This window comes from Balaenoptera physalus, assembly GCF_965194825.1.
Source record: "Balaenoptera physalus genome assembly, chromosome: 19".
Lineage (NCBI taxonomy): Eukaryota > Metazoa > Chordata > Mammalia > Artiodactyla > Balaenopteridae > Balaenoptera > Balaenoptera physalus.
This window is the reverse complement of record NC_138900.1, coordinates 4,722,267-4,737,332: the sequence shown is the minus strand read 5'-3', so window position 1 is coordinate 4,737,332 and position 15,066 is coordinate 4,722,267. Positions and strand designations below refer to the sequence as shown.

Genomic DNA, 15,066 nt, shown 5'->3' with positions numbered 1-15,066 from the left:
GAGTCTCGGTTTTTTGGTTCGTAAGTGTGCTATGCGATCTCCAAGCCCCGCCTTCTCCATACCTGGGTTTCGAGGGTGTCCCAGCAAACTAAAACCCCTGAAGGCGGTCGTCGCTCTCGCTCTGAGTCCGCCCCTTTCGCCTGTCGCGGCGTCGCCAGAAGACTCGGTTCGGTCCTGGGAGTCTGGGTCCGGTTCCGGTTAAAATCGCTCTGACGCGGGTACCGGCCCCAACTTTTTGCCTTCGGTCCGTAGAGACACTGACCTCCTGCAGCGACGTTTTCCTACTCTGACTCCCTTTCTCAAACCTTTGTGCGACTCCCGGCTCCCCTCCCCCCCGCCCAATTCCGTTTTTGTCAAGTCCTCACCCAGGAGGTGGATCGCCCTTGACCTCCCTCCAAGGAGAGCAGAGAGGGAATACAAAGGCAGAGGTATATGCAGTTAGTGAGGCATCAGAACGTTTGGGGAGCAAGAACGACAGGGATTGCAACAGAGATTGCAACAGAGCGAGGCCTAACAGTCTGTGAGAGGAGGAATAGAGAGGGAGGGAAACAAAATGATGCGTATGAACAGAGAGGAGGAAACACAGAAATGGACACAAAAGGAGAGGAGAGAAACAGAAGGACCCAGGGAGACACATACAGGGAACAAAGCGCGTGGTGGTGGAGAAAGCGGGAACCCAAGCCCAGGTGAGTATTGAGTTGATTAAATATGGAATAGTAAGTTGTGAAGTACTAAGTGGTGTCTCTAAGCTAATCTGTTTAACATTTGTTGACATGTTTAAATTATGCAGAAGAGAATGATAGTTGCAAAAGCAGGTGTGTGAGGCGTCTGCATTTTCTAATCATTGCTTCAGATAACTCCATTTGCAAGCCCCGTTCTTCCAGAGGGTGGAGACTTAGGTCAGTCAGTTCCAGGTCATTCTCTTCCCTTCTAAGAAATGGGGGGAAGAATTTGTGTCACCACACGGTGCTTTTGAAAATGGTCATGATTAACAGTACTGTTGCCCTTCTGTGGTTCACGTCAATCTTTTTAAAATCTGATGTATCTTCACACTTGTTTTAACTTTAATCTCAGAAGCGATTGGGTATGTTTTAAATGTCCAAATTATTTTCACTCTAAATTTCATTGTTCAGATTATGAGGTTTATATGCTTTCTACTGTATCCTGTATTGGAACTATTCTTTGATGTCTGCTAAATAACTTCATATGCATGTGGTAAGGGTGTTGATCACCTTTTAACACTCAAAACCTAGTTTAACCAGTTAGTTTAGTATTCAGTAGCTTCTTTCTTCCCTTAAGTGATCTGCTCAACTAGTGAGCTCTGAACTGAAGTGTCCAGCTAAGTAGATTGTCCCCCCAAGGCCCCTTTGTCCTTTCTGTGCAGATGTTAACTGATGGGCTGGATTTGTTACTGACCTGGGTTCTTGGACTCCTTAATCAGTAGAAATTGGTAACAGGCCAGACGAGGAATTCAGGCAAAGCTTTACTGGGACTCGTGCTGCAGCACAAGTGAGCGAGAACAAGAAACAGGTGCCCTTGCTCGCTCCCTGATGGGGCTGTGTGTGCGAGCTGGTCCCTTACAGGGGGTGAGGGTAGGGGCAGCTCGGTGGGTCGGGCCAGAGGTGTAGCTTGGGTGGTCTGCCCACCCCCTTGGTGGTGCTGGGTGCAGGGATCACGTGCAGGACCCTGCTTTTGCTCTCAGCACCTCAGAAGTGGCGGCTGGGTTTTGGCTTTTTTGTGTCTTATTGTTCATAAGCTGTTTGCCCAAGCTGTGCATGTATGCAGTTACTTTTAGTCCCCTATGGTTTCTTTGTATTCTGTGCTCAGGACACATTTGTCCAGGTGCAGGCACTGTAGTCGAGGGTCCCAGGTTCCAGCCTTTTCCAGATTGATGTGAAACTTTGTTCCCACAGAACCCATGTGTTCATGATGAAGAGATTGTTAGGGCTCATCTCCACGGGTGACCCTCTTTCTTGTTTTTCTGGAGGAATAACTATTTGTAATTTCATATTTTTTGACTATAATGTTTTCTGGAAAAGAGGAATTAAATGTTTGAATTTGATTAAACCCATGAAAGAGAAGCTTCTCTTGCTCAGGAATATGGAAGGTGATCTGGAATCAGGACGTTTAAACCCTTTCTACCTAAACCTATCCAGGCTGCCACTTCTACCCAGTTCTGCTCAGTCAACTCAGACTTCTTCAGGGTAACTTGGTAAAAGTACTCCCCCTCTGAGCCTCAGTGTACCCACCTGTGACATGGAGAAGACAGAGGAGACCAGTTTGCCTGGTTATAATTGAAATTTTAAACATATTCCAGTCCTCCAGCAATTAAGGAAAATGCTTAAAAAAGAGGCAGGGGCATAGGCCCAGAGATGGAGGCATACCTTTTTCTCAGCTTGTCTGTCTCTGTATCAGGGGTAAATCATAAGTTTGATTGCATCATCTCTTGGCATTAAATCTTTTATGGTTTCCCATCACCCTCAGGACAAAATCTAAATTGTTCAGTATAACTCCACAGGGAGCTCTGGAGCTGGGGTGGCCCCTCCAGAGTTGCTCCCAATTAACAAAAGGGACAAGCTTCCATATCCTGCATCAACCAGTCACTGGATGCTGGCTGCTTCTGGAAGAGAGCAGAACTTGGAGGAGGCACCTTCCTTTGGATTAGTGCCAAGTGGACAAAGGACGGCACAGTTGCAGTCGAGTGGGGGTTTTGGCAGCAGGCGAGGGCTTCCTGAAGAAGTGGGTGACAAACTCACTAATTGGTCTTCGTGTAGGAGTTTATTGTCCCTGTATCCCTCGTGTTACAGTTGGCAGCAAAGGACTGTCTTTCCCCCACGTTAAGGTTCTCCTTCTGGTAGCTTTGTGGCAGATGCCAGAAGGGGCGTATGTTGGTTGTAAGCATTAAACAGCATATTTCGCTCCCACAGAATCATCTTACCTGAAGAATCTAACAAGAAATTCAGAGGAGGAGGAAAGAAGAAGGAATGGAGCTTTCACAGGTAAAAGTCGTATTCTTTGTTGATTTGTTCTCTCCTTCCTAAAATGACACAGTTTGGGCTCATTAATCTTCTCTGTCTCGGAAATGTCCGATTTACTCACACACAGGGCCTTCCCTCAGTCTCCTCTCACCTCCCTGCAGATTCCATGTCACTGTGACCCAGTGACAGGGAACTTGGGAAGAGCCCCCTTTTACGTGGTCATCTTGTGAAAGGTTTTATACTCAGGCATGGATTGGAGATGGGGAGTAGGCTCTGTGGTGTCAGTGAGGTAGGGCAGTGAGGACGGTTTAGTGCACCCTTCTGGATGCCCTTTCAGCTCCATATAAACCAGGATGAAAGAGACTACATATGTAAGTGATGTACTACTGTGCACAAATACCTGAGGAGGTCTAGAATGGAAGACTGATACGGGGGAACATGCTTTGTGAGATTTTATAAGTGTATTGGAAGTTAAAGAAGTCAATCAGTGTGTTTCTGGCTCTAAAATATCAACACTTTAAAATAGAATGGGAAGTTTCGAAACAAGCGTAAGGAATGGATAGGGTGTCATCTAACAATAAGGGTTCTTTAAATTATTTACAAAGCATTCATCTCACAGAGCCTGTCGTGTTCACCTAGGGACTCTCATGCAGCAGGTGTTTTAGATAAAAATGGTTATAATTTAGCCAAGACATAGGAGCAGAACTTTCTGTCATCAGAGAGGCTGGAGGCGAATTATAATTTTACTAATTCTTTTCAGTGTTTTGTTTTTTTTTTGTACTAAACATCTCATGTATATATTTTCATGGTTCATCTACACACAGCGATGCAGTTTAGAGACTAAGAAGTAAAATATCCCCTTCCCTGTCACATCTTACACTGTCACTTACTGTCTCCATCAGAAACCACTGTTAATTCCCACTGCACATCTTACAAAAATGCATTTATATATGGTAATGTGATTTTAGAAAATACTCTTTAATAAATATTTTGTTATGGTATTTTGTTCTGCACATTTAAATATTTACATACCATATATCTTAGACTTGTTTTCGTGTTAATAAACTTAGAGTTGACTTTCTTTTTTTGTATCCTCATGGAGCATTTTCTTAATGAAGACACATTGGTCCTGTACAGTTTTTACTGTGATTAAAAAACAGGTCACAGTGGCTGCTTCTGAGCATGCCGACTTTACTGTAGATTTCTAAGAATTTCTCCAGAATGGGAAACTTGAGCGTGATTATCGGGTTAATCGATGGTGTTCATAAGGAAGCACAGATACTTCAGTTACTAAACAGGATTTTAAATGAACTGTCTTAAATGTACTAAGAGACTTAAGGGAAACCATGGAGAACGAACTAAAGGAAAGTAGGAGAACATTGTTTCAAGAAACAAAACATCAATAAAGAGATAGAGTTAGAAATTCTAGAGCTGAAAAGTACCAAAACTGAAATTGAAAATTCACTAGAAGATTTCAACAACAGATTGACAATCAGAATAAACAGTTAGTGAACTTGGGGCTTCCCTGGTGGCGCAGTGGTTAAGAATCCACCTGCCAGTGCAGGGGACACGGGTTCGAGCCCTGGTCTGGGAAGAGCCCACATGCTGTGGAGCAGCTAAGCCCATGTGCCACAACTACTGAAGCCCGTGCGCCACAACTACTGAAGGCTGTGGGCCTAGAGCCCGTGCTCCGCAGCAAGAGAAGCCACCGCAATGAGAAGCCTGCGCACCGCAACCAAGAGTAGCCCCCGCTCTCTACAACTAGAGAAAGCCTGCACACAGCAACAAAGACCCAATGCAGCCAAAAATAAATAAAATAAACAAATTTTTAAAAAAAGAACTGGTGAACTTGAACATAGGTTAATTGGAATTATCCACTGTAAACAGAAGAAAGGTGAACTCCTTTACCTCCTATACCTCAAGAACACCTGTACCTCAAGAACTGAAGTACAAAGAATCTAATTATAAAATAGATAGAGGACTTTAGTAGACCTTTCTTCATAGAAGATATAGAGGTAATCAACAAGCAAATGAAAAGATGTTCAATGAAATTAGTAAAATGCAAAATCAAAACCACCATGAGATATCATTTTACATGCAATAGGATGACTATAACAAAACAGAAAAGAACAAGTTTTGGTAAAGATGTAGAGAAGTTAGAATCCTGATACATTGCTGGTAAAATGTTGTAGCCACTGTGGAAAACAAAACCATGTGACCTAGTGATTCCACTCCTAGATAAATACCAAGAAGAATTGAGAACACGTATTCAAACACATACTTCTACGTGAAACTTCCAGCAGCACTATTAATATTAGAGAAAAGGTGGTTATAACCCAACTGTCCACCAAGGGATGAGTGAATAACCTGCGGTGTACTCATACAGTGGAATATTACTCGGCCATGAAAAGGAATGCGGTACTGATACAGAACTATAGCATGGCTGAGCCAAAAAAATGATTCAGTGAAAGAAACCAGACAAAAGGTCACATGTGATACCATCCCAGTTATATGGAAATATCCCAAACAGGTACATCCATTGAGACAAAGCATTAGTGGCGTCCAGGGACTGAGGCAAATGGGGAAGAAGGAAGCAACTGCTGAATGGGTAAAGGGTTTCCTTTGGGGATGATTGAAATATTTTTGAACAAGAAAGAGGTGATGTTTGTTCAACATTATAAATGTACTAAGTGCCGCTGAATGGTACTTTAAAAGTGGCTAACTTTATGTTATATGCATTTCACCTTGGTTACATAAAGAGAAGTGTAACTTGCTCAAAATTATCTTACATGGATCAGTCAGAACATTCACTCCAGCCAAGTCAGTCCTTACACGTGTCTGCTTCTGTAAGTTTGTGTCAGACTCAGAAATGTCTCCTTGTCCACTTGGTGAAATGCGCTTTCCTTTCAGGGACTGTTTACGTTCAAGGATGTGGCCATCGAATTCTCTCCAGAAGAGTGGGAATGCCTGTACCCTGCTCAGAGGGCCTTGTACAGGGACGTGATGTGGGAGACCTACAGGAATCTGCTCTCCCTGAGTGAGGATAACTTCTCTCTGGAAGTCGGTAACTACGGGAGCACCTAATATGCTTTTGGATATATTTCCAGAAGTGGTATTGCTGGGTGATATAGTAGTTCTATTTTTATTTTTTTGAGAAACCTCTATACTGTTTTCCGCAGTGGCTACACCAATTTACATTCCCACCAGCATTATAGGAGGGTTCCCTTTTCTCCACATCCTCACCAACATTTGTTACTTGTGTTCTTTTTGATGGTAGCCATTCTGACAGATGTGAGGTGATATCTCATTGTGGTTTTGCTTTGCATTTCCGTGATGGTTAGCCATGTTGAGCATCTTTTCATGTGCTCATCGGCCATCTTCACTTCCTCTTTGGAAAAATGTCTATTTAGTTCTTATGCCCATTTTTTAATCGGGTTTTATGTTTTTCTGACGTTAAGTTGTATAAGCTGTTTATATATGTTGGCTATTATCCCTTATTGGTCATATAACTTGCAAATATTTTGTCCCATTTAGTAGGTTGTCTTTTCATTTTGTTTATGGTTTCCTTTGGTATGCAAAAGCTTTTAAGTTTAATTAGGTCCCTTTGGTTATTTTTGCTTTTATTTCCATTGCTTTAGGAGACAGATCCAAAAAAATGTTGCTGCAATTTGTCAAAAGAGTGTTCTGCCTATGTTTTCCTCTAGGATTTTTATGGTATATGGTCTTATATTTAGGTCTTTAATCCATTGTGTGTTTATTTTTGTATATGGTATTAGAGAATGTCCTAATTTCTTTCTTTTACATATAGCTGTCCAGTTTGACCACCACTTATTAAAGAGACTGTCTTTTCTGCATTGTATATTCTTCCCTCCTTTGTCATAGTTTAATTGACCATAAGTGCATGGGTTTATCTATGGGCTCTCTATCTTGTTCCATTGATCGGTGTGTCTGTTTTTTTTGTCAGTGCCATACTGTTTTGATGATCTTATAGTATAGTCTGAAGTCAGGGAGCATAATTCCTCCATCTCTGTACTTTCTCAAAATTGTTTGGCTATTTGGGGTCTTTTGTGTTTCCATAGAAATGTAAAAAATTTTTGTTCTAGTTCTGTGACAAATGCCATTTGTGTTTTGATAGGAATTGCATTGAATCTGTAGATTGTTTTTGGTAGTATGGTCATTTTAAAAATGATTCTTAATATTGATTCTTCCAACCCAAAAACATGGTATATCTTTCCATATGTTTGTGTCATCTTCAGTTTCTTTCATCTGTGTCTTATGGTTTTTGGAGTGCAGGTGTTTTACTTCCTTAGGTATGTTTCTTCCTAAATATTTATCTATTTATTTTTGATGTGACGGTAAATGGGATTGTTTCCTTAATTTCTTTTTCTGTTACTTTGTTGTTAGTGTATAGAAATGGAACAGATTTCTGTGTTATTTCTGTATCCTGCAACTTTACCAGATTCATTGGTGAGCTCTATAGTTTTCTGGTGGCATCTTTAGGATTTTCTATATGTAGTATCATGTCATCTGCAAAGCTTGAGAGTTTTACTTCTTTCTGTCCAATTTCTATTCCTTTTATTTCTTTTTCTTCTCTGATTGCTGTGGCTAGGACTTCCAAAAGTATGTTGAATAAAAGTGGCAAGAGTGGGCATCCTTGTATTACTCCTGATCTTAGATGAAATGCTTTCAGCTTTTCACCATTGAGTATGATGCTGGTTGTGGGTCTGTTATATATGGCCTTTATTATGTTGAGGTATGTTCCCTCTGTGTCTGTTTTTTTGAGAGTTTTTATCATAAGTGGATGTTGAATTTTATCAAAAGGTTTTCTAGCATCTGTTGAGATGATCATAAGGTTTTTATTCTTCAGTTTGTTAATCTGTATATCACATTGATTGATTTGCAGGTATTGAGAAATCCTCGCATCCCTGTGATAAATTTCACTTGACTGTGATGTATGATCCTTTTAATGTGTCACTGGATTCAGTTTGCTATTATTTTGTTGAGCATTTTTTTTTTAAATTTTTTATTTATTTTATCTTTGGCTGTGTTGGGTCTTCGTTGCTGCACATGGGCTTTTCTCTAGTTGTGGCGAGCAGGGGCTACTCTTCGTTGTGGTGCACGGGCTTCTCATTGCGGTGGCTTCTCTTGTTGCGGAGCACGGTCTCTAGGTGCGCAGGCTTCAGTAGTTGTGGCACAGGGGCTCTAGAGCGCAGGCTTAGTAGTTGTGGCGCATGGGCTTAGTTGCTCCGTGGCATGTGGGATCTTCCCGGACCAGGGCTTGAACCCGTGTCCCCTGCATTGGCAGGTGGATTCTTAACCACTGCGCCATCAGGGAAGCCCTTTGTTGAGCATTTTGGCATGTATGTTCATCAGTGATATTGGCCTGTAATTTTCTTTTTTTGTGATATCTTTTTCTGGTTGGTGTGAAGGTGATGCTGGCCTCATAGAATGAGTTTGGAAGTGTTCCTTCCTCTGCAATGTTTTGGAATAGTTTCTGAAGGGTAGATGTTAACTCTTCTCTAAATGCTTTGTAGAATTCACCTGTGAAGCCATCTGATTCTGGACTTTTGTTCTTTGAGAGTTTTTTTTTTTTAATAGAAGTATAGTTGATTTATGAAGTTATTATTAGTTTCAGGCGTACAGCAGTGTGATTCAGTTATATATATATATATATATATATATATATATATATATAATCTTTTTCAGATTCTTTTCTCTTATAGGTTATTATAAAATATTGAGTGTAGTTCTTTTTGCTGTACAGTAGGCCCTTGTTGGTTATCTATTTTATATAGAGTAGTGTGTATATGTTAATCCCAAACTCCTAACTTATCTCTCCCCTACCCCCTTTCCCCTTTGGTAACCATAAGTTTGTTTTCTATGTTTGTAGGTCTATTTCTGTTTTGTAAATAAGTTCATTCTTACCATTTTTTTAATTTTTAGATTCCACATATAAGCAATATCATATGATATTTATCTCTGTCTTACTTCACTTAGTATGATAATTCTAAGTCCATCCATGTTGCTACAGATGGCATTATTTTGTTCCTTTTTATTGCTGCGTCATGTTCCGTTGTATGTATACACCACATTTTCTTTATCCATTCATCTGGTGATGGACGTTTAGGTAGCTTCCATGTCTTGGCTATCGTATATAGTGCTGCAGTGAACATTGGGGTGCATGTATCTTCTCTAACTTTGGGAGTTTTTAAATTACTGATTCAGTTTCATTACTGGTAACTGGACTCTTCATATTTTCTATTTCTTCCTGGTTCAGTCTTGGGAGATTTTATCTAAGAATTAGTCCATTTCTTCTAGGTTGTCCATTTCATTGGCGTATAGTTGTTTGTAGTAGTCTCTGCGTATCGTTGTTTGTAGTAGTCTCTTACGATTCTTTGTATGTCTGTGGTGTCATTTGTAACTTCTCCTTTTTCATTTCTGATTTTATTGATTTGTGCCCTCTCTCTTTTGTTTCTTTATGAGCCTGGTTAAAGGTTTATCAATTTTGTCCATGTTTTCAAAGAACTAGCTTTTAGTTTCATTGATCTTTTCTATTTTTTTTTGAGTGTCTGTTTCATTTATTTCTTCAAATACATTTTCAGTCCCCTTTTCTCTTTTCCTTCCGGGATCCCTATTATGCAAATATTGGCACGCTTTATATTATCCCATAGGTCTCATATGTTGCTTTCATTTTTTTTTTCATTTGTCTTTCTGCTCTGCTGGTTGGATGATTTCCATTATTCTATCATCCAGGTCACTTATTCATTCTTCTGCATTACTCATTTTGCTCTTTATTGCCTTTACCTCAGCTTTCATCTTGGCAAATGAATATTCTAATTTTACTTGGTTCCTCTTTATAGATTCTAGTTACATTTTACAGTAATCTGCATTTGTGTCGATAGCCTTTCTTAATTCCTTCCATGTTTTTATTATCTTCTTTTTGAACTTGGAGTCTGTTACACTGGAGAGGTTGGTTTTATTGTTTGTTCTTTCAGGGGAATTCTCTTGATCTTGGAATTGGGAGTGGTTCCTCTGATTCTTCATTTTACATGTATTTCTCTCACCCTATGATTTTAGGAGATAAATTATCTATCAATACCATGATCTTGGAGGGCTGTTTTTTTTTTTTTAATTAATTTATTTTATTTATTTTTGGCTCTGTTGGGTCTTTGTTGCTGTGCGCAGGCTTTCTCTAGTTGCGGCAAGCGGGGGCTACTCTTCTTTGCGGTGCACAGGCTTCTCGTTGCGGTGGCTTCTCTTGTTGTAGAGCACGGGCTCTAGGCGCGCAGGCTTCAGTAGTTATGGCTCGCGGGCTCTAGAGCGCAGGCTCAGTAGTTGTGGCGCACGGGCTTAGTTGCTCCGCGGCATGTGGGATCTTCCCAGACCAGGGCTCGAACCCGTGTCCCCTGCATTGGCAGGCGGATTCTTAACCACTGCGCCACCAGGGAAGCCCCTGGAGGGCTGTTTTTCCGTGAGAGCATCCTTGTGTAGCCTGCATGAGTGTAATGTTTTTGGTGCAAGGGCTGATTTTAGAGCGGATGCCTGCCGCATCTTTCTTCAGTGCGTGCCGTTTATTATCCCCTTGATACGTGGTGTGACTGGTGCTCTGGGGACCAGAGCCTGCACTGGATGTTGAGCAGGACCTCCTCTTCGCTCTGTGTTTGTCTCAGCCCTCTTGGGGGCAGGCTGCTCCCCAGCTGTGGGAGTACAAGCTCCCATATCTGTCTCTGAGCGTCCGCGTGAGGCAGGCCAGACTGGAGCACTGCTGCTGGGAGAGGAGCCGCTGAGTATTCCTCCGCGGGAGCTGTGCACTGACGAGTGTGCTCTGCGGTGCTGCCTGACACCCGTTGTTTGGGTTCACAGAGTACACTGTTGTTGGCACTTCCCTCGGCCCCCCCTCAGCCGTGTGAATGCCAGCAGTTGGCCCTGGTGACCCTCAGGCTCTGTGTTCATGAAGTCACCAGCGAAGATCTGTAAGTGCAGATCCACTGAAGTCACATGCCAGTACCGCGGTAGTCACGCTTCTGGACCCAGTGCAGGAGCTACAGAAGCAGCCTAGACCTCAGCCCCGCCCCCCCATGCGCGCACCCACAGAGCCCAAAGCTGCTAACGCTGGACCTGTTCCAGCCACGGGAGCAGCCGTAGTGCTCGTGGGTGTCCTGCAGACGCTGCGTTTACAAAACCGGCGGGGCTGCAGCTGCAGAGTAGATCTGCGGATTGCATAGTTGCAGAGAGTGGGCTCAGATCTCAGTCCTGTTTCCTAAATCGCATGGCCCCTGGGGGTCGGCTCTGATTTCAGCCTTGCCTCTGCATATGGGTAACGCGCTGGTGCCTCCGTGCTCCGAGAGCTCACAGAGGTGGAGTTGCACCTGCCGTGAGCTTGCCGAGAGTTAGGCTGCTATGGCGGGGCCCTGCCCCTCCCCTTCACACACCCGTTAACAATGGCCCTTCTGTGGCAGGCCCGGGTTCCGTCTGTGTACACCCCCAGTTGTGGCACGTACCACACTCCAGTCCCTTCAGGCTGTCTCTGTGCAACCAACTGCAGTCCACTCCCTGGGCCTGTCTTCTGAAGCTCAAGTTTCAGCACCCAGTCGCCTCGTGCACCAGCAGACATGCACCTTGGCCTGGGGAATGCAGTGGGGTGGCATGGGTCACCAGTGCTGGCTTTGTTCTGCCTGCCACAGGCCGGCTGGCGCACTCGCCTCTGAGCCTCTGAAGCTCTCTGTCTGTCCCAGCGGATATCCCAATCAGTCAGGGGGTTCCCAGGGTGAGGGGACATTTCCTCTTTCACATCTCCCTCCCAGGGTTGCAGGTGCTGTTCCGATTCCTTCTTTTCTTTTTTTCTTTCTTTTCATCCCACCTACATGGTTACGTGGTGATCTTTCTTGCAATTTTTTTTTTTTTTTTGGCCAGAATGTGTGGTATGCGGGATCTTAGTTCCTGGCCAGGGCTAGAACCCGTGCCCCCTGCAGTGGGAGTGCAGAGTCTTAACCACTGGACCGCCAGGGAAGTCCCTTTTTTGCAATTCTGGTTGTCTGAGATCTTCTGCCAGCATTCATTAGCTATTCTGTGAGACTTGTTCCACATGTAGATGTGTTTTTGATGTATTTGTGGTAGGAGGTGAGCTCCACGTCCTTCTATTGCATCATCTTGGTTCCTTCTCTTTTCTATTGTTTTTTTAGTCTCTATCTTATTTATTTCTGCTCTGATTTTTATTATTTCTTTCCTTCTACTAAGTTTTGTTTTTGTTTCTTTTTCTCTCTCTAGTTACTTTAGGTATAAGTTTAGGTTGTTTGAGATTTTTCTTCTTTCCTGAGGTAAGCTTGTATTGCTATAAACTTCCCTCTTGGAACTGCTTTTACTGTGTCCCATAGGTTTTGGATCATCGTGTTTTTGTTCTCATTTCCCTCTAGGTATTTTCTATTTCCTCTTTGATTTCTTCAGTGATCCATTGGTTGTTCAGTAGCATATTGTTTCGCCTCCATGTCTGCGTTGTTTGCAGTTTTTTTCCTTATAGTTGATTTTTAGTCTCAGTGTTGTGGTTAGAAAAGATGCTTAATATGAAGTCAGTCTCTTTAAATTTACCAAGTCTTATTTTTTGGACTGGCTTGTGATCTGTCCATGGGGAATGTTCCATGCATACTTAGAAAGAGTGTCCATTCTGCTGCTTTTGGATGGAGTGTTCTTTCTATATCAGTTAAGTCCATTTAGTCTAATGCGTTATTTAAGGCCTGTGTTTCCTTATTGATTTTCTGTCTGCATGATCTGTCCATTGATATAAGTGCAGTGTTAAAGTCCTCTACTATTATTGTGTTATTGTCGATTTCTTCTTTTATGTCTTAATATTTGCCTTACATAGTTAGATACTCCTATGTTGGGTGCATATATAATTGTTATATCTTCTAGGATTGATCCCTTGATCATTATGTCATGTCCTTTTTGGTCTCTGTTAACAGTCCTTATTTTAAAGTCTGTTTTGTCTGATATAAGTATTGAGATTCTGGCTTTCTTTTGATTTCCATTTGTATGGAATACCTTTTTCCATCCCCTCGCTTTCAGTCTCTGTGTTTCTCTAGATCTAAAGTGAGTCTCTTGTGGGTAGCATATATACAGGTCTTGTTTTTGTATCCATTCATGCACTTTATCTCTTTTAGTTGGAGCATTTATTCCATTTACATCTGAGGTAATTATGGATATGTATATTCTTACTGCTGTTTTATTAATTATTTTTGATTTGTCTTTGTAGGTCATTTTTTCCCTTTCTTCTTTTGTTCTTCTGCGATTTGTTGACTATCTTTAGTGTTATGTTTGGATTCCTTTTTCTTTTTTGTGTGTATTATCTATTATAGATTTTTGGTTTGCAATTACCATGAGGTTTTTGTATAGCAGTCTCCATGTACGTGATTGTTTTAAGTTGCTGATCTCTTAATTTCAAATGCATTTTAACAACCCTGCATTTATACTCTACTCCTCATGATTACTGTTTTCGATATCATATATATTTTTTAATTTATTTATTTTTTATTTACTTTTGGCTGTGTTGGGTCTTCATTGCTGTGCATGGGCTTTCTCTAGTTGCAGTGAGGTGGGACTACTCTTCGCTGTGGTGTGCGGGCTTCTCATTGTGGTGGCTTCTTTTGTTGCGGAGCACAGGCTCTAGGCGTGTAGGTTTCAGTACTTGTGGCATGCAGGCTCAGTAGTTGTGGCTTATGGGCTCTAGAGTGCAGGCTCAGTAGTTGTGGTGCACGGGCTTAGTTACTCCATGGTATGTGGGATCTTCCCGGACCAGGGCTCGAACCCGTGTCCCCTGCATCGGCAGGTGGATTCTTAGCCACTGTGCCACCAGGGAAGTCCCTGATATCAGATTTTACCTCTAATTGTTTTGTGTATCCCTTAACTGCTTATTTTGGATATAGCTGATTTTACTACTTTTGTCTTTTTGCCTCTGTACTAGCTTTGTGTGTGGATGATTTCCTACATTTACTGTATGTTTGCCTTTATTGGTGAGCTTTTTCATTTCATAATTTTCTTGTTTCTAGTTGTGGTCGATGCTGACGTTTTGAAACTCTACTGTTATTTGTTTTGTTCAAGCCACTGATACTTTCATCTTGTAAATTTCATTGTTATAACTGACCTTCATTTTCTTTATTCAATCATTAGTTCCATATTTTTTATGATATTCTTTTTTTTAATAATTTATTTTATGTATTTTATTCTTCGCTGCGTTGGGTCTTCGTTACTGCATGTGGGCTTTTCTCTGGTTGTGGCGAGCGGGCGCTACTCTTCGTTGCATTGCGCTACTCTTCATTGTGGTGCACAGGCTTCTCGTCATGGTGGCTTCTCTTGTTGCGGAGCATGGGCTCTAGGCGCATGCTGTAGTAGTTGGCACACAGGCTCTGTAGTTGTGGCTTACAGGCTCTAGAGTGCAGGCTCAGTAGTTGTCGCACACGGGCTTAGTTGCTCCATTGCATGTGGGATCTTCCCAGACTGGGGCTCGAACTCGTGTCCCCTGCATTGGCAGGTAGATTCTTAATCAGTGTGCCACCAGGGAAGCTCTATGATATTCTTAGTGTTGTTTGTTTTATACCTACAATTTGGGGTTGTGGATTCATGAATGAATATCTTTTTTTACATTTTACAGGATTTCTTTCTTGAGTGTTTATGACTTAACATTTCTTTCTCCAAAAGCTGTATAACCTCTAGAAATTTTTGAAAAACTAGTCTGAAAAACTAGTCTTTTACTCTGTTTCATATTAGTTAGTACCTGCTATGAACACATACACCTTCTTTTAATAGACTGTTTTTTTTAAGGAGTTTTAGGTTCACGGAAAAATTGAATGGAAGTTATAAAGAGTTTCCATGCATTTTCTACCCCAGACATGCAGGCCCTCCCCAATGATGAACATGCCACTCGAGAGTGGTATGTTTGTTATCACTGATGAACCCGCATTGACACAAATTAACACATCAAAGTCTATATCTATGTTAGAGTTCACTCTTGCTGTTGTATATTCTATAGGTTTAGACAAATGTATACTGACATGTTTGTAGCATAATAGTACCATTAAAGGTAATTTCATTATTTAAA

At 41.7% G+C, this 15,066-nt stretch overlaps 2 protein-coding genes and 1 long non-coding RNA gene across 10 annotated transcripts in view; 1 reads left to right on the top strand and 2 right to left on the bottom strand.

Moving 5' to 3' along the window:
* The window catches only part of LOC309648115 (zinc finger protein 525-like), a 219,054-nt gene that overhangs the window by 37,280 nt on the left and 166,708 nt on the right, over nt 1-15,066 (top strand). For 2 of the 6 annotated variants that reach the window (XM_082436261.1, XM_082436260.1), the window contains exons 2-3: nt 2,928-2,999; nt 5,889-6,015. The exons of 1 other annotated variant lie outside the window; for it this stretch is intronic. In XM_082436261.1, coding sequence (XP_082292387.1) covers nt 2,985-2,999; nt 5,889-6,015 — 142 coding nt within the window. In that variant the 5' untranslated portion in view covers nt 2,928-2,984. Of the gene's footprint in view, nt 1; nt 687-2,927; nt 3,000-5,888; nt 6,043-15,066 lie in introns of those variants that run through there. 3 more of the 6 variants (XR_014256482.1, XR_014256483.1, XM_082436259.1) reach the window with 3 other exon arrangements.
* LOC309648108 (uncharacterized protein) overlaps nt 1-15,066 on the bottom strand; it is a 363,120-nt gene that overhangs the window by 290,788 nt on the left and 57,266 nt on the right. The gene's annotated exons all lie outside the window — the stretch shown is intronic.
* LOC309648346 overlaps nt 1-15,066 on the bottom strand; it is a 132,613-nt gene that overhangs the window by 93,248 nt on the left and 24,299 nt on the right. The gene's annotated exons all lie outside the window — the stretch shown is intronic.